This window comes from Asparagus officinalis, chromosome 1 (genome assembly GCF_001876935.1).
Source record: "Asparagus officinalis chromosome 1, Aspof.V1, whole genome shotgun sequence".
Classification (NCBI taxonomy): Eukaryota; Viridiplantae; Streptophyta; class Magnoliopsida; order Asparagales; family Asparagaceae; genus Asparagus; species Asparagus officinalis.
In genome coordinates this window covers 8,322,661-8,343,142 of record NC_033794.1, presented here as the reverse complement: position 1 = coordinate 8,343,142, position 20,482 = coordinate 8,322,661, and the positions used below count along the sequence as shown (strand labels likewise).

General features: G+C 37.5%; 3 protein-coding genes across 6 annotated transcripts in view; 2 read left to right on the top strand and 1 right to left on the bottom strand.

Annotated features, from left to right (window-relative positions):
- LOC109848335 (aspartate aminotransferase, cytoplasmic) lies at window positions 1,153–11,553 on the top strand. 2 transcript variants are annotated; one of them, XR_002248771.1, is made up of 12 exons: window positions 1,153–1,360; window positions 1,445–1,516; window positions 1,599–1,660; window positions 3,101–3,184; window positions 3,975–4,074; window positions 4,157–4,277; window positions 5,132–5,295; window positions 5,677–5,814; window positions 7,750–7,871; window positions 9,278–9,446; window positions 10,445–10,565; window positions 11,114–11,136. XR_002248771.1 is itself a non-coding variant. In XM_020417784.1 (12 exons), the coding sequence occupies exons 1-12, from the start codon at window positions 1,283–1,285 to the stop codon at window positions 11,196–11,198; spliced, it is 1,242 nt and encodes a 413-aa protein (XP_020273373.1). In that variant the 5' UTR covers window positions 1,156–1,282; the 3' UTR covers window positions 11,199–11,553. The 2 variants fall into 2 exon arrangements, 1 of the variants encoding a protein (XP_020273373.1); XM_020417784.1 differs by having other exon boundaries at window positions 1,156–1,360; window positions 9,352–9,446; window positions 11,114–11,553.
- Window positions 13,255–14,883, top strand: LOC109848327 (photosystem I reaction center subunit VI, chloroplastic-like). The gene is made up of 3 exons (XM_020417773.1): window positions 13,255–13,488; window positions 13,582–13,711; window positions 14,545–14,883. The coding sequence occupies exons 1-3, from the start codon at window positions 13,361–13,363 to the stop codon at window positions 14,722–14,724; spliced, it is 438 nt and encodes a 145-aa protein (XP_020273362.1). The 5' UTR covers window positions 13,255–13,360; the 3' UTR covers window positions 14,725–14,883.
- LOC109848307 (shaggy-related protein kinase iota) overlaps window positions 15,330–20,482 on the bottom strand; it is a 5,292-nt gene continuing 139 nt past the window's right edge. Inside the window, exons 1-12 of one of the 3 annotated variants that reach the window (XM_020417763.1) lie at window positions 20,416–20,476; window positions 19,952–20,038; window positions 19,813–19,872; window positions 19,450–19,722; window positions 19,294–19,368; window positions 19,142–19,198; window positions 17,516–17,656; window positions 17,339–17,389; window positions 17,164–17,259; window positions 16,653–16,736; window positions 16,353–16,458; window positions 15,330–15,816 (exon numbers count right to left, since the gene is read on the bottom strand). In XM_020417763.1, coding sequence (XP_020273352.1) covers window positions 15,740–15,816; window positions 16,353–16,458; window positions 16,653–16,736; window positions 17,164–17,259; window positions 17,339–17,389; window positions 17,516–17,656; window positions 19,142–19,198; window positions 19,294–19,368; window positions 19,450–19,722; window positions 19,813–19,872; window positions 19,952–20,038; window positions 20,416–20,430 — 1,122 coding nt within the window. In that variant the 5' untranslated portion in view covers window positions 20,431–20,476 and the 3' untranslated portion in view covers window positions 15,330–15,739. The other 2 variants (XM_020417747.1, XM_020417755.1) reach the window with 2 other exon arrangements.

Below are 20,482 nucleotides of genomic sequence, written 5' to 3'. Positions count from 1 at the left end.
ACTGTCTCGCACGGCGAGACAGTCAAGACTGTCTCGCACGGCGAGACAGTCAAGTCTGTCTCGCGTGCGAGACAGTAAAGACTTGTGTTCTTCTGCCTTTTTGGATGATTTCCTCTTGAGCTGTATTTGGATATCTTTCAGCATTTTTTGACGCCTACAGCCGCGGGCGAAGATGTGTCATCCCGGCGATGGTTAGCTGCCCAAGCGCACAGCATGCTGTCAGGGGTGACGGAACTAATAAGTGTCCGTAAAAAGATGTGTGGAACAACTAGATACAATGATAGACTTTGTACAAAGCAGTTTAATACAGGGGCGAGCGCTTTTTTTGGGGGGTCGAACCGTTCTAGAAGACTACGCCTCTATCAGTCGTCTCGGCCTGGAAGGAGACAATAACTCCTTGCTTTAGTTGGTAGCGCAAGTTGAGTTTGAGCTGATATAGAAGCAATAAGATCGGAGTGTGGGTTACCGTTCCGCAGAGATGTATGGTTCGTTGGGAGCCGACAAGTGCCAACTTTTTATCCGGCTACGCAGGTTGTCGGCCGATAGGTGAGCCAGCTGCATGGTGGAATGAGTCCACCAACCAAGTTTTTTATCCTTGATGTTGGCCCTGCGATCATGGCAAGTTATGCGAAATCAGGTCACCCAATTATAACTTTGGTGGACTCATTCCCACTTAAGTTGACATAAGTTCTCTCTCTCTCTCTCTATATATATATAGCGTAGTCACTGAAGTATATACTAGCTAATACCCTACCTCATAGTCTACTATTACCTACGTACGATTCAACAATACTATTAGTATACTATATATCTGTTTTCAGCCAGGGGCTGAAAACAGGTCGGTTTTTTTAAATTTTTTCAGGAAACTTCACGGGAGTTGAACTCCTGTGAAGTTTGGGAAAAAAAATTTAAAAAACCAACCCAGTTTCAACCAACTGGGTCGGTTTTTATAATTAAAATTAAAATAAGTCGTTTTTTGCAATTAAAAACACAAATGGGTCGCTTTTGAAAATTTGTCCCTCTAACAAATCTACGGAAACTCACTACCGGCAACTGAAAACGATAGCCGGGACCCGCAAGATATCTGCCACGTCACCAGTCGCGCACAACCTTTGCCAAAAAACCGTGGGCGAATGTACTTTCCTTTTCGAAAGCAGCGCGAACATCGTATAGTATCGCTAAAAAATAGTAGCTGCTAACGTGCGCTGACAACTCCCAATTTCCGATCGGAGGCTTAAGTACCCTCGCTGGCCATTTGAGGGGTTCATCTCCTCACTCTTCAATGGCGTCTCAAAACCCTAACGAGTCTCTTTCCGTCTTCTCGAACATCGCTCAGGCTCCTGAGGATCCGATCCTTGGGGTAATCGATCGATCGATCATCTTTGTGGATTTCTAGGGTTTTCTTTTTTGATTTGGTGATCTTGAGTCTGGATCGTTTTGATAGGTGACGGTTGCGTTTAACAAGGATCAGAGCCCATTGAAGGTTAATTTGGGGGTTGGAGCTTATCGAACTGAGGTGAGGTTCTTTTTTTCTTTTGATTTAGCGATGATTTTGATTTGATTTTCTTAATGATTGACTTATTGATTCTTTGTAATAGGAAGGAAAGCCGCTTGTTTTGAACGTTGTGAGAAAAGCGGAGCAGCTTCTTGTTAACGATCAGTATGGATATTTGATTCGTTATTTTCTATTTCCTTCCATCTCTCTACTGTTTAACTAGCAGAAATTATTTAACTGATACTTTGTTTGGTGGACTAAGAACATCGATTTGATTATCAAAGTTAGTGATAGGGAATTAGTACTGGAAAAACACATCATTTTTTAACTCAGAAGTTTCTATCATAGTGGAAATACTGGTGTAGGATCTCGAAAAAGATATACGAAACAATTGGTTTCCTTAACTGTATTAGCTTCGAAAACAAGATTCTATCGTTTTGTAAGAATCTCTTTACAATCACTCTTTTTCGAGTACAGAGGAAGGGAAGATTGGTTCAACTTCTCTTTTTAACGTGGGTTCTGGGTGACGAGAGGATGTCTCACTCGATACTTGAGTCGAGCTTACTTCTCGTTGACGATCAGAACAAGATCGCTTTTATGCGAGAGAAGAATTAGCCTCTGTCGATGGCTTAAATCACCAAAATCAAGGTTCGAATCTCCAAAGAAACAGGGCCTTTCTTGCTTTGTATGTGCGTCTGCGTATACTCTCCCCAGATTGCCTCTTTCATAGCTGCTTGCGGCTATTTATAGGTCTTTAGCACGTAACTGACATGCTAAAATCATAGGTAGAGGGGCGTAACTGTCTCCTACGATTTAGCCCATGTGGGCTGACTTGCTCCTCGTGGCCATTAGCCTCCTGGCTCAGAGCTTCAATTGGTAAGATGAACCTCATGGCTTGGCGAGGTTCATCTAATGAAGTCAAAAGCGTAACTGACTCCTAAAATTTAGCTTACGTGGGCTGGTTGGGTCTTCAAGACCGTTACAGTTGAACTTTTATTTGATATGATGAGCTTCGTTGCGTGACGAGGTTCGTCTGATGAGATGAGCCTCGATACGTAGCGAGGTTCGTCTAACAGAGCGAGCTTCACTATATGATGAGCTTCGTCCTTGATGGTTGAGTCCAATAGCGTGACGAACCTTGTGGACTTCCTTTGACGAATTTTGTCTTCACTGACGAGCTTCGGACCTCGTTTTCAACGACAAGCTTTGTTGTTTGAGATGAGGTCCATCATTGTAATGACCCTCGTCATGCTTTGCTGTGAGCTTCAACGCTCCTTCGTTTCTTGGCGTTTTTTAGTGCCTACAACCGGGAGAGGATTTAATCGAAGATAATGAGAGACCCTATTATCTATGTTGTTGATATTTCACTGTTTTGTGCAAAATGTTAGGACTTGACTCTTTATGAGGGACTTCTCGTAAATATCTTCTAAATAGCAAAAAAAACTTTGCTCTTGATATAAATAAAATTAGATGATGGTTTTCTAGTTCTCAGATTGCTGCTAGTTACTTATATTGATGCTGTATATGTTCTATTTTACATAGATAGAACTGTGCTATCTTTTATATTGAAGTTCATTGATCCCTTTAATATTGTGATACTTTCAGGTCACGTGTAAAAGAATACTTGCCAATCACCGGATTAGCAGATTTCAACAAACTGAGCGCTAAGCTAATATTTGGAGCTGACAGGTGGCTTTTCTATCTAAAATGTGATGACATTTGCATATTTTGTTCTGGTGTTACTCCTTGTTATTTGATTACGTCAAAAAGTTCCAAACAAGTTGTGGGCATTTGAAGGATAATGGGTGGGATTTGAATCATGGCAAGTTAACACAGAAAGGCCCATCTTACCATAGCTGAAGTAGTTGCTCCTGGATTTGCTAACTATATGCCCCACTAGTTGATCCCTCATGCTTAGACATCTGGTTGTAATTTTACTTGACGACTTCGAATTGTAAAGACTTCAATGAAGGTATCTTTTATATTTAATTTTTCTCGATATGATTATGCATGAGTATTAGGTAGGGGGAATAAAATTCAAGAGATTCAAGATCTTGTAGAAACTCAAAAAGGGATGGTAAAGATACATATTCCGTGTGAAGTGCTGATGTGTATTTATATGTACATTTCCTAGTCGAAATAAATAATCAAGGCATAGCAATCCATGGTACTGATTCTATTTCACATAAATTAGTCTGACCCTAATTCAACGGTAGTAGGATATATTCATCTAGTTGGATTACTTGAAATAAATAGTTGAAGGGGACACACAGGTACAGAATATTGGTACAATAGGTGAGTATTTCAGGCAGACCTAAGAGTTATAAAGTACTTGGTTCTGACAATAAAAGGAAGTACTCGGTACTGAGGCTGGTAAAAGATGGGCACTTTTATGTTTTAATGTTCTATTGCTCCATTCATTTTCTACCATTTTAGTCATATTTAACTGTGTTTAACAAAAACCATTCATTTGGAACAGTCCTGCAATCCAAGAAAGTAGGGTGACCACTGTGCAATGTTTGTCGGGTACTGGCTCGTTGAGGGTTGGAGGGGAGTTTTTGGCGCGGCACTATCATGAAGTAAAGTCTTTTATCTGCTAAGTTTTGTTTGCAGATAGCAGTAATTTGGTTAAGATTCTGACCTGAAACTAATATTGTGCAGCGCACTATTTATATTCCACAACCAACATGGGGAAATCATCCAAAAATATTTACATTGGCAGGGCTTTCTGTCAAGACTTATCGCTATTATGATCCATCAACCCGTGGGCTAAACTTTCAAGGTGTTTGTTTTGAACAATATCGTATGCATGCAATATTGTTTTGTACCAATTGGAAGTCCAATTGTCATTTAATTAGAGTTTTTTGTTAATTCATGTCAATGATTTCTAATTCTGACTTAGATCTGGAACCATCTTTTTTCTGATCAGAACTGGAAAGGAACTTGACTTTTAAAAATCAGTATTGCTTGCATAGGAAAGTATTTCTGTTGGATTCCTTGGCTTCATTTGTGCCTTAAAGTTAAATGTATTTTCATATAGGCTATAGCAAATAATTTGACTTCCTGTGCTACTAGGCTTAGCATAACTTAATTGAATTTTGTATTGTTCTTAATGGTTGTGAAGAGTTTTGCTAGAATCACAAATAACATAATTTGTCTTTCTTCTCTTTCTCGTCTTTCTTCCTTTTGATAAGGATCAGGCTATCAGCAGCAGCAGTTTAAAGCATTCACTTCAGGTTAACAACTGTGTGTGGTTCAAATTTCCAAACTTCCAATCTGATGTTGAAGGGAAAAATATGTGATAATAAGAAGCAATTCTTCATGTACTCAGGATATGTTAGCGTTTATATGTATAAGGCTTTGTGTTATTTGGGTTGATGGTTTCTTAGAGGTTCCAGCATCTGATTTCCTCTCGACTGCCAATGCTGCTAGACTATAATTGGTTGCTACTTGTTAGAGCAATGTGTAAAAAAGTTTTATACTTCTCATTTGCCTGATGTATGGAATGCCATTCATATCATATATTAACACTCAGATGCTTCTCTTTTTGCATTGTTGATTCTTCATATTATTTGTCAATACAAAAATATTCTTTTCTGTGGTACTTACAACAAGCTAACATATCTATTACAACAGGCTTGTTAGAGGATCTCACTGCTGCAACTCCAGGAGCAATTGTCCTTCTTCATGCATGTGCACACAACCCTACTGGAGTAGATCCAACTGTTGATCAGTGGGAGCAGATAAGGCGGTTGATGAGGTCGAAAGGGCTGCTGCCTTTCTTTGACAGTGCTTATCAGGTAATCATGAAGTTAGAGGAAAAAAGATGTCAGATTAATTATATTTGGTGCTTAACTGCTAACGAAGGTAGGTAACTCAAGTATTTAAGGTGCATAGTGCCGCATAAAGTGGAGACAATATTTCCTAATATATTTTTTAAAACTGGGATGTCCGTGTTGGGTTAGTTCCTACCAAGGGCAATCTGTTTTCACAATCATAGTCACTTGAAGACTAGGTCCAACAATTAAAGAATGCAGCACGAGGTAACCATCTTATGATAACTGATGTCCTGCCTGATAAATTGCTTAACAAGCAAACTCTTTTTTAATGTTTTCCATTGTTTAAGTTTGATCTTAGCCGAGTACAGGAGAGATTAATTTTAAAGAGATAATCTTTTGCAGGGCTTTGCTAGTGGAAGTTTGGATGCAGATGCACAATCTGTTCGCATGTTTGTTGCTGATGGTGGAGAATGCTTTGCAGCTCAAAGCTATGCAAAGAATATGGGTCTGTATGGAGAACGTGTTGGGGCACTGAGCATTGTATGAATCTTTGTCCAACTTAAAATTTATAATATTTTCTGATAGTCATTAATTTCCCTGTGTATGCCTATTCTTGGTCCTTGACCTAGTTCTGCTTGTATTTTTCCTACAAAAAATGCATCAATATAACCATTTCACATTTAAAGCACCATTTTTTCTCAGTACATTTTGTTTGACAGGTTTATGTACTGCTGCTTGATAAATATCAAAGTGATCTTTTTCTTATTTCCTATTTTTCTTTAGACCTTTGACTACTCTAGGTACTCATATTTCGTATCTGCTCTCATGTGAGCTATTTCTTATAATATCATGACAATCTTATAGCAGAGCTCACTTTACAGGTTACTTCTAGTTGTCATAGTTTTGGGGCTATAGACTTGAGTAGTGTAGGATACTACTGTCAGCTTCTGTGTTCTACTTGATCCATGCATGTGTCACTGAACAAATGCAGAAATACAAAGTAACTCATGTTATAGACCTTAAGGCTCACAGTTACTAGTTGTCATAGTTGTTATTTGTATTTCTGGGTCGCTTGTCAATATTTGGATTTTTAGTAAGCAGGTCTTTCCCATTTCGAGCATGCTTAAACAAGTTGTCTGCATGAACAGCAGAGAAGCATCTTTCAGCTACTTTCTTGGGCAATTAGGAAAGTACCTCTCTCTCACACAACTTTGGCAAACTAAACATGCAAATTTTGCTGTATCTTATGAGAAACATGGTTGTATTAGCACATACTAAGAGACTGGAGATGAAGGGTAGGAACTTTGTTGTTATCTTCATCTTTTCAGAACAGGTACACAAGTAACTGTTTTCTTCCTTTTTTGATTAGTTTCCAACAAACAAGACGCCCCTTAAAGGAGATTAACCCTTATAGCCTGTTTGGATGGAGGGTAGAGAAGGGAAGGGGAAGGGAAATTTTGGTTTACCTTTGTTTGGGAGTTCCATTTAGAAGGGTAGAGGAGGGGAATGAGGGGGAAATTTGGACTAAAATCTTACTCCCCAAATTGGGGTGGAGGGGGGGAAAGAGGGAAATTATGTTTTAGGAATTTTAGTCCCTCGAACGAAAAGATGTTAAACTATTTAGTGAATCCTATCCACTGCACAAGTTATGATCCAAAATGTTAAAATATCCTCAAATCCTTTATGACCTGTTTGGATGGAGGATAGAGAAGAGAAGGGGAAGAAAATTTTGGATTTACTTTTGTTTGGGAGTTCCAATTAGAAAGATAGAGGAGACGAATGAGGGGGGAAATTAAACTAAAATCTTACCCCCTAAATTGGGGGTGGGGGAAAGGGGGGGGGGGGGGGGTAAAGAAGGGGAAGGGAAGGAAGGGAAATTTTTTTCCCTTCCTTTAGTCATCTCCCAAACACATAGTGAATGCTTGCATTTGTAAACAATTGTGATTAAGTGAACACGATTACAATTCATCAATCACATAGTAACTTACTTGGATTCTGAATTGATCAATATGCATGCTTGTTTGCATATTGATGCCATGTTGGTAACATAAAGTGGGAGCGTATTAAGATCTTTCTAACTCTTAACCACTATTATACGCTCCCTGATATGTCTAATGGCTTAGAAGTGATCGATTGCTCAAGCTAACATCATGCTTGAAGCGAGTCCTGAAGTAATTTCAATTATTTAACATACTTTTTTACAGTATATAGTTATTTTCTTTTTACTGTACTGTTTACTGAGATTGCAACGTGCTTCAATTCTATAAAGTAGTTGGTGATAACTGAATATCTTATTCATTGTTGCAAGTGATATAGACATGTGAATCATTATTTATGGGGATCATATAATGCTTTGTTGACTAGGCTTTAGTTTGCAGTTTTATTCATTTTCAATTTTTCACCAACTTTCCTTGTCTTTTGGCTTTAGTTTGTGTTCTTTATTCATCTTACTGAATTGGCATAGCTCCCCTGTAGGTTTGTAAAAGTGCTGATGTGGCAGGTAGGGTTGAAAGTCAGCTCAAGCTTGTAATTAGGCCCATGTACTCTAATCCTCCGATTCATGGCGCATCCATTGTGGCAACAATTCTTAAGAACAGGTCTTAGCTCTACGCAGATCATTATACTTATAAGCATCAGTTTCTCTTTGATTAAGATTAGAATTTAGTTAAAATCTGTCTTCTAAAGTTGATCTATGCAAATGTAGTAAAGTAAGTTTGCTATGATTCATTTGCATGTCATCTTACTATTGATTGCGTTGACTATTGGTAATGTTCCAATTTGGCTTTTTGGTTCATACCATTCCTTACATTATGTCAAACTCTCCCTTATCTGAGCTGTTTTATCTAAAAATATTTTGGAGGTTTTGCCCCCAGATTCATGAGCTTAATTAATACACTTGAGCTGAAAGTCTGGTACACTTGTTTTAACCCTTTGTAATCTAGAAGAATTTGGAGTTTTGCTCTCACTGTAATAAAAAACACAGATCTGTACTGAGTTTCTAAAAGAACACTAGGCGAATTTAGGAGCCCAGGAAGAACCTAGGTCTAGGCATCGGCTTAATTGAAATGCCTTGAGAACTTGGCCCTTTTGCAACATTGTTAATTTGTACTTGCCAATTATATGTTAGGTTCTATGTCAAGTGCCATGGTTAGCCATGGCTAGATATTGTTTTTGCACTATGTTAGGGTTCATCATTTTTAAGTGAATTGCACCATATCAGCTTCCTCAATTTTAAACATTTATTGTGCACTTTAGCTCCATGGTACTTGTCAATCTTAATTTGGCTCCCAATTTTTATTTTAATGAGCAGTCTCAATCATGATTATAGTACTGGTGGGATTCCAGTACTATAATATCTTTATCGTGATGTAATTTAAATGAATGAATTTGACTTAAAGCTTTTGTAGTGTAACCTTTCTTTTAAAGTTTTAAGTAAATATCTTTATCGTGATGTTGGTGGTCGTGTAATTCCAGATCGTCTTTAATGATCTACCATGAATGACTGGCTTCTAAGTTTGAGTAAAGGAATTTTCATTTATATTTAGTTTTAGTTACATGCCTCTACTACTTTATTTTGTGATATGATGTCACAGATATGGATTAAGTCTTAATGAATTTTTACTTTTTATATTTGACTTTCGGGATTTGCTTTTCTTTTTTCTTACCGAACTCTATAAGATGCAAGTTCCATTGCTTAGTAAACTTAAAAAAGATTTGCTTTTCTTTTTTCTTACCGAACTCTATAAGATGCAAGTTCCATTGCTTAGTAAACTTAAAAAACTAAAGATTGCTATTCTTTCTTACCGAACTCTATAAGATGCAAGTTCCATTGCTTAGTAAACTTAAAAAACTAAAGATTGCTATTCTTTTTCTTACTTCGTTTGATTTATTTTTTTAGTTTATTACTGATACAAACACATTTAAGAAATCAGTTCTGTATGAAGGAGCAACAGTTGTTTAATCTACGTGTACACGACTACTCACTTCTTTACTGATGTTGTAGGATGTCTCTGGAGGGAGCAAAATCTTTTATGATTGAGCAACTGACTTTTGTCCTTAACTGTATCCTTGATTTAGTGAAATGTACAATGAATGGACCATGGAGTTGAAGGCCATGGCTGATCGGATAATTAGCATGCGCCAACAGCTTTTTGATGCTTTACAAACAAGAGGTAAACAATTTACACCAGTTAATCTTACTCCTCTGTTAAGTGTGACTTTTCTTTCCATTCTTACTTAAGAAAAATGGGATCAAATACTCAACCACCTTGGTCCATGTCTTCCAAAATATTCTTCATGGATGATGTTGAACTGAATGCACATGGTAACAATGTTCTTCTCTATATTGCCATCGGCTTTGTTTACTGAAAGAGAGATACACTGGTTGGTATTTAGTTTTGACTTTAATTAATTAAATTAAAGGTGCATGAAATTGAAAGTACTGAGAAAATAAGGAAATATATCATCTTTGTCAGATAATGTTTTATTTTGAGTTTGTGAAACTGTTGAGACATATGATTTTAATGAGTATTCTTTGAGGAATATCCATCTTTTAGTACCAATAGACGGACTAGGGTTTTTTCCATTTTGGATCCTTGTCTTCTCAAGGATACTGTTGTATTTTATAGGTTCATGGCCATGCTATATTTACTAAGGTCGGTACCTTGTGAAACTGCGATTGTCATTGATTAAACCTGGTGGCTTTGCTTCAACCATTGTTTCTCGGGTTGCCGGTATCAACAAAGTGCTTTACATGCAAGGATAAAAGAAAGAATACCTTGTGGAACTGCCACTGTCATTGATTAAACCTGGTGGCTTTGCTTCAGCCATTGTTTCTCGTGTTGCCAGTAACAACAAAGAGCTTTGCACTCAAGGATAAAAGAAAGAATACCTGATGCAGTAGCTTATTTGTAGCTTAGCGCTGATATTCATTCTACAATATAACCTTGTTTTCTACTTGCCTTAAGTAAACATACCATGGTATGTATCTCTTAGATGCAGTGTGCCTCCTGATTATATGTGACCCTTACATTGATGTTGAGGATACACTAGATGATCGCCCAATAGCTCAGTCTAGTATCTCCGTGGAGATGTAACAATGTTAAATATTGTTTACTCTTTGGTCATGTTCATGGATCTAATGATATTACATATGTCTGGCTGTATGCAGGAACGCCAGGTGACTGGAGTCACATAATCAAGCAGATCGGGATGTTCACTTTCACAGGGCTTAATAGTGAACAAGTTGCATTCATGACAAAAGAATATCATATTTACATGACTTCTGACGGGTAAGCACGAGCCCATGACCTCAACATATGTTGGTTGAAGCTATTTGCTTAGCATATCATGCAGCCTAGTAACCTGACTGAGTGACTATTGCTGTGTGCTTTTTTTCCCTTTTTTTCTTTTTTTTTTGTTCCGTATGTGTTTTGTTTTCCCTCGCTATCAATCTTTGATCTCTTAATTTATGGGAATTGGTTTTGTTGTAGGACAATTGTAGATGGACCCCTGTACTAACTGCCCAATTATGGATAGACCCCCATAGTTCTATTGTTGCAGCAACCCTGTGAACAATTTTTTTTTAAACTCTTTTGCTTTCAGAGAAAGAGAAGTTTTTTGACAAGTAGTCCTTCTGAGGCTAAAAGAGTCTGAAAGTTTTGTCTTAGTGGGTTTATCTGCAACAATAGAACAATAAGGGTGTCTATCCCTAACGCAGTTAACCCTTTTATTCTTTTGTACTGGTTTCTATCCATGGTGATCTTGTTAATTACAATTTTGTCTCTCTGGTCTTAACTTTCTTCAGAAGTTTATTGTAAATCATTTTGATTCCGCACAGGAGGATCAGCATGGCAGGATTGAGCTCAAGGACTGTTCCCCATCTTGCAGATGCCATACATGTAGCTGTCACTAGCATGACCTGATGATATCAGTGGTCATGGATTGTGGCTTATCTGCATTTGTGAACTGGAGTCCATTCAACCGCTACATAAGTTGGAAAAATCTCGATTTTGTTGTGTTAATTTATCCTGTGTAATAAATCCAACTTGACTGAAGCGTAGAAGAACACACCAAAGAAGAGTCGATAATATTACTGAGATTTATTGAGAAGGGAACATGTCATATCTATATTGAAGTCTGAGAATGTTCTCTGTAGAAGCATGTGTTTTGACTGCACGTCGTATTGGAAGAGGTTAGGGGTGTTCTGGATAATGTCTTCCGTTCGTCAGTTAGAATAAATTTCCAACTGGATTAAGTCAGCTAATGTATGTTTCAGCATAAAGCTCACAGTGCGTATCAATTTTTGTTATCATCTGGTAGCGCTAGAAACCCTCAATACTCAGACAGAAGTATGAAGTTGTAGTGCAATGTTTAGAGACTTTAATATGGTATCAGAGTAATTGATGATCAAATCTTATTGACTACAAATTTAAATCGGATTTTTTTAAAAAATTGTCACCAGTGTGAGTCCATGTTTCAACCCATATTTTAACTTAGCGTGCTTGTTCCCATGTTATCTTGTGATTAGGGGTGGAAATGAACCAAATAATTAATAAATTGTTCGATAATTTTTCGAATAACTATTCGGTCATATTTGATTCGGTAGTTCACTTATCACTAAACAAATATTTTTTAGTATTTGAGTTTATTAACGAATAGAATTTAACCAGATGTATATTCGAACAAATATTTTTTAGTATTTGAGTTTATTAACGAATAGAATTTAACCAGATGTATATTCGATTCGTTTGTCTATTAAATATTCGTTTAAAAATAGAATTTAACCAGATGTATATTCGATTCGTTTGTCTATTAAATATTCGTTTAAAATTTGATCACAAATTATTATTTGTATTATTACACATATGATTGTCATATTTTTAACCCACTTACCATTTCTACTTAAGTTTTATATATTGCTTTTAAGACTTAAATAATCTTAAATCTGTTTTCTAATTAAAATTTTGATTTAAATATACATACATCATATATTATAAAAAATAATTTTTATTTATGAATTTTAATACTATTTGAAAATCAAACTCTTTAGCAAAATAAATATACTTTGATATTCAATAAGTATTCGTGAATATTCATGAATATTTATCAAATACCAAGTATTTGAGTTCGAATTCGAAAAACTAGATATATGAATATTAGAGTCCACATTCGAATTCGATAATTTTAAACAAATACAAACATGAACACCTTAGTATTCGGTTCGATTCGATCATTTACCACCCCTATTTGTGATAGACTTTGCAAGAATTGTCATATATTGCATTATATAATAGAAATAATGTGCACGAGGCGTAAGCTTCTTTAGCAAACTAAGTTACCAAGAGATAAGCTAGTAGCGAGGCCCTCTCTACTAGTCAATATTACAAGATACAGCTACTGCTACTCTATCTCTTGGTAGCGCATTTTGCTAAATGAGCCGCCATCTCATATCCATCGAACCCTATTTGTATCCTCTGTAACAGAACAGTGGAGAGCCAGGAGAACATAGCAATTACGTTTAAAGAAATGCTAGGGGCACACCCCAAACCACACCACCAACCACACTCTCCTCTCTCATTTGCTACAGTACACGGGGCCCCACATGGGATTTAAAATTTTAAAATCCCATGTGGGGCCCCGTGTACTGTAGCAAATGAGAGAGGAGAGTGTGGTTGGTGGTATGGTTTGAGGTGTGCCCCTATCACCACTCTTACGTTTAAGTGATCTCTCCTCTTCTCTTGGCATTAATTTTGAAGCTGATAACGACAGACGGTGATCTTAGCAATGGCATATTAACTCACAGCATTGCTCCTAAACACTCCCCTTAATGGCTTAATCATTATGAAAACCAAGGATAAGGTTATCAAACACTAACCAATGGCCGTCACCGTTCGCTCCGCACCAAAAAACACCGAACCGCCACGCGTCGGCCCCCCATTCGCTAGCATATCCCTTCAAAATCCATCGAGATCGCTAGGCATCCAACCAGAAGAAAGAGAGAGAGAGAGAGAATCAAATTTACAGAAGAAGGAGAAGCGACAGCGAGAGAAAAGCAGAGGCACCGAAGTAACTAACCAAAGCCTCCATGGCCTCTCTAACCGCAATGGCTGTTGCGCAACCAGCGACCATCAAGGGCCTCGGCGCCAGCTCTCTGCACGGCGCTAAGCTCTCCGTTCGTCCCCCCGGCAGAGTTTCTACACGCTCCAGCAGAAGGTATAGCTCTCTCTCTCTCTCTCTCTCTTCGAACAAAATGGTGATTAATTTGATAATCGTGAATTAATGATCTTTTTTTATTTATTTATAAAGATCTACTGATTCCGTGGTGGCCAAGTACGGAGACAAGAGCGTGTACTTTGATCTCGAGGACATCGGCAACACGACTGGCCAGTGGGATCTGTATGGCTCCGATGCGCCTTCTCCTTACAACCCCCTTCAGGTAATTTCACTTTCGGGACTGGTTAACGGTGGACATAATATGTTGAATTTAAGTAGATTTCTGAAACATACAAGCAAACCGGCGTATACAAAGCTTCGAAGCACGTGATCTCTGGTGCCTAAGAACATCTCCAACCCACAAACTCAAAATGGTGTAGTTTTTACACCAAATCACTATTCCATCATTAACCATTACACCAAATTTTACATCAAAAAGAATATTTCTTCTATTTACAAACTATAAAATAGGATTTGGTTAGAATATTTGATTTGTTATAACAAACTATAATGGTAAACTTGGGAAAAAACAAAATCTCCATATGTACTATAGCACCCCCTTAAAATGACGCTAAGTTTGCCGTTGGGTTGGAGGAAGAATTGGCGCTGGATTTGCGTCAAAATGGGCTTTTGGAGTTGGGTTGGGGATGCTCTAATACGTAAATGCTAGGAATAAGCACTAATATTGCTCAATTTTCACTGTTATCCAACAGTCTGAAGACGTGTACTTTAACGCAGAACATTGGTATCAGATAGATAAATTTGAGGGTTTTTAGCATTGCTCATGCGCCCTGCATTTGCACAAACAAAATATGAAAGCGCTGCATTTGGGTTGAATAGGTTCTGGTGTGGTACTATTTTTGTTTGGCGCTGTTTACTGTTATTTGTGTCTTGAAAATCTTTTGGTATGAAATGGTCGTGAATTGATTTATTTGAGTGTCTTAACATTCATCCTGTTTGATATAACACAACACTAGGCAAATTACGGTTTAGTTACACATTCGCATAATTTCTTACGGTACCTGATATCTGTAAGTCCTATCCGGACCAATACAGAGCAAATTCTTTGAGACGTTTGCAGCTCCTTTCACCAAGAGGGGTTTGCTGCTCAAGTTCTTGATACTCGGAGGAGGCTCCTTGCTCGCGTATCTCAGCTCCACAGCCTCAGGCGACATACTGCCCATCAAGAAAGGGCCTCAGCTCCCACCGAAGCTTGGTCCACGTGGAAAGATATAACTAATATCGACACAGTAATTCTCGATGTGTTTTCCCGCTTGTGTTGTTGATATGTACTTCCCAATCGAGTTTGTAAGTATTGACCTTCTTAATCGCTGTACCGAGTAAATCTGAAAGTTTGAGCATGTTTCTCTTTACAGCAGCAAGTCTTTTATTTTACGTTCCTTGTTTAAACTCAAACTTGTGATGCGGCGGTGAGAATGACATTTCATGTTGCGTTCCTTAATTAAACTCCGGCTTGTGATGTGGGGATGAGGCAAACGAACGAGTAATGCTTAAATGTTTATTGTCCGAGTATCTTTGCATATTTACGCTAATTTCCCCTTTGAAGACGTATTTCTGACCGTGCCTCATTATCTCACTTCCGAATTCGAACGTTCTCCTGGATTTCATGAAATTGTAATGGATTTAAGGTGAACCCCAGTTCTCAAAGGATTGCTAGTAAAAAGGTTCCAAGTACTCCTTACCGCGCGAGGGCTTGTAACTCAAGTCTCTCCTTAGGCATATGAGCCGTTGCCAAAATAACGCACCATTATTGTTATTATTTTCCCTACCTTCATTTTCGAAGCTGTAGACCTTGTTAAAACCATGGACCAGAAATGTAATTTGTAGACAAAGCACAGGATAGAACTGAATAATAATACAAAAGATGAAGAAGAAGGGAACTGGCAGAAGATACTTCCACTGTCTGCAGCTGAACACAACCGAAACACAACTGCTAAGGAACCCGTACCCCTTAAATGCCACAGATCTCCTTAGCGCTTTACTGAACATCCAGAATCACACTCCATTCCCACCTTCACCACAAGTATCCTACAATTATTATACAATATACAGTGACTTAACTATTGATGGCTTCATAGCATAATCGCGATGCCTCAAACTAGCAGCCTCTGCTGAACTAAGCTTTCCCAGTGCAGCAGCAGCCTCAACGGGTAAACTTTTGACAGAAAAACATGAAAAACGTTTAAGGCTTCCCTTGCTTTTTTTTTACCTTCGATTCATGGAGAAGGTTTTATGTGCCCGCTGGATGGAAGAAATTGAGACCAAATTGACGCCTCGCATGTTCTGGGATCAGCTTGTTAGCAAGCTCTTTCCATCCATTATCAATTTCCCATACGACTCCATGTACATTCAAGATGAATTGAAGGTTGGACGAGAAAAGTACACAAAGAAAATAATCAAACGAAAATTTGTACCTAAGTACCAACCCTACCATTTGAACCCGAAGCCAATTCAGTAATGAAACCCTTTACAGATATAAAGATCAAGAGTTACTATATGGCATCATTTTTTCCTGAGGGTCCATTCTGAACAAATAGTAAAACAGCTTAACACTCCCTAACATGAAAATTATTACCAAAGAAGAATCAAACCATTCAATAGAGGTTACGATCAAATTTGTGTACCCACAAGAAAAAAATTAAGATTACGGCCATATAGGTGTTTTATATTTTTATAAGTAGCATATATGATAAAATGTGCACTAAGTATCAACATACTAAAATATTCTCTCATCATAAGATTCACAAAATACAATAATAGTGATTTAATATTAATATATTGATCTATCTAATTGATGCGACAACAAAAATGCCTATGAACAAGCATCTCAAAGAATCAGATACCTACCTCTTGCTTGAAATTAAAGAGAGGCGGCAATGGCCGGCCATTTGGCAATCGTGCATTTGGCAAACGAAGTTCATCGAAGAAGGGATGTGCACATGCTTCTAGCTGCAAGGAAAGGTCCAAATTGACATATAAGAGAAACAACATCTAAGCATAAAAGCATATCCACCAAAATGAAACCACTTTACAAAAAACAAGCACAAAATAACACAACTAGAATTTGCATTTTAGAGTAGAAATACATATGCACAGACAGAAAAACTATTTTGATAAGATTAAAGACACATGTTAAAACTTACTGCAGTGCAACGAAAACTGGGCGAGTACTGGAGAAGTCGTGATGTAAGATCTATTGCCTCTGGTGGCATTCTCGTGTGAAATATCTGATTGCAACAAAATATTATAAAGATCTTACTACAGCAGAAATAACTGATGAATAATATCGGAAACGAGATTAAAACAAGTACACCAGTCGGCAGTAGCTAAAGAAGCTAATGATCAGTAATATTGCAATTGCATTATCATAATGGCCAATCATCAATGTTCTTTAACGGTGAGTAAAAGCAAGCAGATGTTGTAAGTGAAAAGTGAAAGTGAATTACTTGGCACAGTAGTTTTCTTTCAAAACCAGAAAATAACAACGCCGATCATAAATGGTCAAGATCTATGAAGTAGTTTTCTTTCAAAACCAGAAAATAACAACGCCGATCATAAATGGTCAAGATCTATGAAGTCCTAACCTTATGCCATGGATGAGCCCAGAAAATAACAACGCCGATCATAAATGGTCAAGATCTATGAAGTCCTAACCTTATGCCATGGATGAGCTTTAATCTGTGGAAACCTAAAATCTGTGTAGTTAGGATTCATGCATCGAATTTCCTCACGAGTTGGAGTACCAAGAACCTACAAGAAATGACCACATTGTCATATTTAGTTAAACCTAAAGATCCTCCAATCATGATGCTGGGACTTCAAACTGTACCTTGATTATCTCAACAAGCTGATCAACAGCACTTTCTCCAGGAAATAGTGGCTGGAATATAAAAGAAGAGTTAAAAATCTCTGTATTTAAATAGTTCAAATCAAATGTTCTAGGCTCTTAGGTTCTTGTAAGTATTGTACAAATGACATTTGCAGGAACATTAGAAAGATGACAGACCTGGCCAAGGAGTAACTCTGCAAGGACACAACCTGCTGACCATATGTCAATTGAAGTAGTGTATTCAGTTGCGCCAAATATGAGTTCAGGAGCACGATAATAGCGCGAACAAATGTAAGAAATGTTTGCTTCGCCCTTAACCTGATAATATAATACAACTCTTTCAAAATGAAATCGTGACAAAAGAAATAAAGATGAATCTCTAGAAATATGCAAACTCAAAACTGTCCAAGAAACGATCCAATAAAAAAGAAATTATAAAAAGATGATACCAGCAAAAATAGAAATATCTTCAAAAAATACAAAGAAACATAACAATATCTGGTGAAGCTAGCAATGGATGCCTATTCATCAATCAAACAAACTGAAATATCTAGTTTTCTGATATTTTTTGCTGACCTCTTTTTCATCTGTTTCCTTCTTCAAGGTTCATTCACATTAATCCACATTATATCATTTCAAAAACACATAGAATCATAGGCACTCAGACCTAGTTGACACAGATAGGAATAGGATAATATTTCAAAGATGATTGAGCCAACACAAAGCCTAAACTATGCTTAATTCACAAAACAGATATCTAAAAGCCATATTGATGGTTATGACTGTGTCCTTATGCCTGCAACTCTCTGTAAAATCCGAATTATCTTCTTCACTATATGCCAAGAGCAAGACAAGGCATCTGACTAAGCAATACTCAGCAAAATCCCTACACTCCTCATTACATATTATATCAGAAATTGCAAAAGCCGCCTCCACCTTTCGATAAAAGGTTAGCATCTTATTCCAGAAAGATGCCAACTTCATACTTCTTTTTCATCTGATGACTTTGAGAATGAATATTTACCTACTAATCCCAAAAACTGTTAATGACTGTAAATTGGGAATCTCTCATCCATTTTCAACATTATCCCCAAACTATGTCCATTATCTGCCAGTCTTTCTAAGCAAACTCATGTGTGCCACTGTGCTCAGTAAAGCCTTAATTTGATGTCTTGAAAAGCACATCATGATGTATCCAAACATACAAGGTGATATTGCTTCATGCCTTCAACTCAAAAGTAGTGCTTAAAGACAGAAGACTCATTGAGCTGAATATCAAGACAATAACTTGAAACTCAAAAGTAGTGCTTAAAGACAGAAGACTCATTGAGCTGAATATCAAGACAATAACTTGATCCGCATCACTGATTTAGGTCAATATGCACTCATTGAGCTGAATATCAAGACAATAACTTGATCCGCATCACTGATTTAGGTCAATATGCATATTGTTGGTTCGTTTCTTCACAGGAATAAGCCATTACGCTGCTCAGCTTATCTAATTTGCAGCTCATATAAGTTCACTTTTTTAATAATACATAAACTATGAATATTAAATTATTAATGTTTGTGAAACCCATCACACCAACTAAATCCAATCCAATCATGTCAATAAGCAAAGAGTAAAATTCAACATTAAGAAAAATGACAACCTTACAAACATCATTGTTTAGCTAACCCAAGCACAAACTTTCATACACTATACCATGCAAACTGTCACAATATAAATACATTTTTTGCTAACATCCAAATAGAAGAAGTTTATCAGCGATGTACTGTTATAATTGTGGGCTTACAACATACCAGAATTTTAGCACTCCCAAAATCACAAATCTTCACTTGGTGAGTAAGAGGGTCGACCTACAGAATAACCAATTAACAAAAGAAGGTTACAAACAAAAGAAATACACATTTCATAATGCAGGTTAATCAGATAAGAAGCTTCAAAAGCATACCAAAACATTTTGTGGCTTCACATCTCTATGACAAACTCCTGGAACGTTATGAATATAAGCCAACCCTCTAAAAATCTGCAGAACTTATCAAACAAATTAAGCACTTCACAACACAAAACCACAATCAACACAACATAAGAAAAGTAAAATGGATACCTGATAAGTGTAGAGCTTAACAAATATAAGTGGCATCCTCTGGTTAATACTGCTATAATGCTTGAGTACCCGGTACAAGGATTCAGGCACATACTCCATTACCAGGTTGAGGAAAAGCTCATCTCTACTGGTGGTCGAGAAAAAACAGTGCTTCAAAGAAACAACATTTGGATGATCCATCGAGCGCATCAACTGCAACTCTCTGTTCTTGTATCTCTTATCCTGTAACACCTTCTTTATAGCCACAGTCTCCCCCGTCTCCAGGCATTTGGCCTATATGGATTTTCCCCCCAAAATTATTAAGCAAAAAAAATAGTGGCACCGTAGTTTGAAAAATGCCAATAAATGGAATTGGTTTGGTACCTGGAAGACAATTCCAAATGACCCAGTTCCTACAATTCGCTCGGCCATATAGCTAATCGTCTGCAATTGTAAACAGAGACGCCCATGAAATACTACATTATCGATTTCACATAAAGCTTCAATCTTTGGAGTCACTTACTCTCTTAGGTTCACCATTTTTGCCTCCAATGGTGGTGGAGATGATGTGTCCAGTTACCGGATCATTAGACTCCGTCATAGTCTGCTCCTGCAAAAATAAAAGTGAAAAGAGTTGGTATTTACAAATCTGCATAAGGAACAAATCTTTGCTCTTAAACTCGTAGAAGCTTCTAAGGGAAAGAAAAGGAACAAGCTCCTAAACAAAGAAAGCCTTTTTTTTAGCTCAGATGTTGCAGATCCAACAAGAAAAGGAACCCCTAAATCAGAACAAGGAACGGATCTTTTCCCCCAAAACAAAAACCGAGCTGAGAAGTGAAAATCCCAGAAAGATCAAACAACCAAGCGCCGAATCGCACAGATCTACAATCTAAACTTCAAATCTGACGAGATCCGGCTCAGAGAACCCTAGAAAAGAATCGAGAGACCGAGCCCTAGAGGGGTCGAAGGGTATAAAAGTAAGTTTACCTTGTCCTCCGCCATGATCGGAGGAGAGAGAAAGAGAGAGGGAGAGAATTTAGGGTTTGGGGGGGGG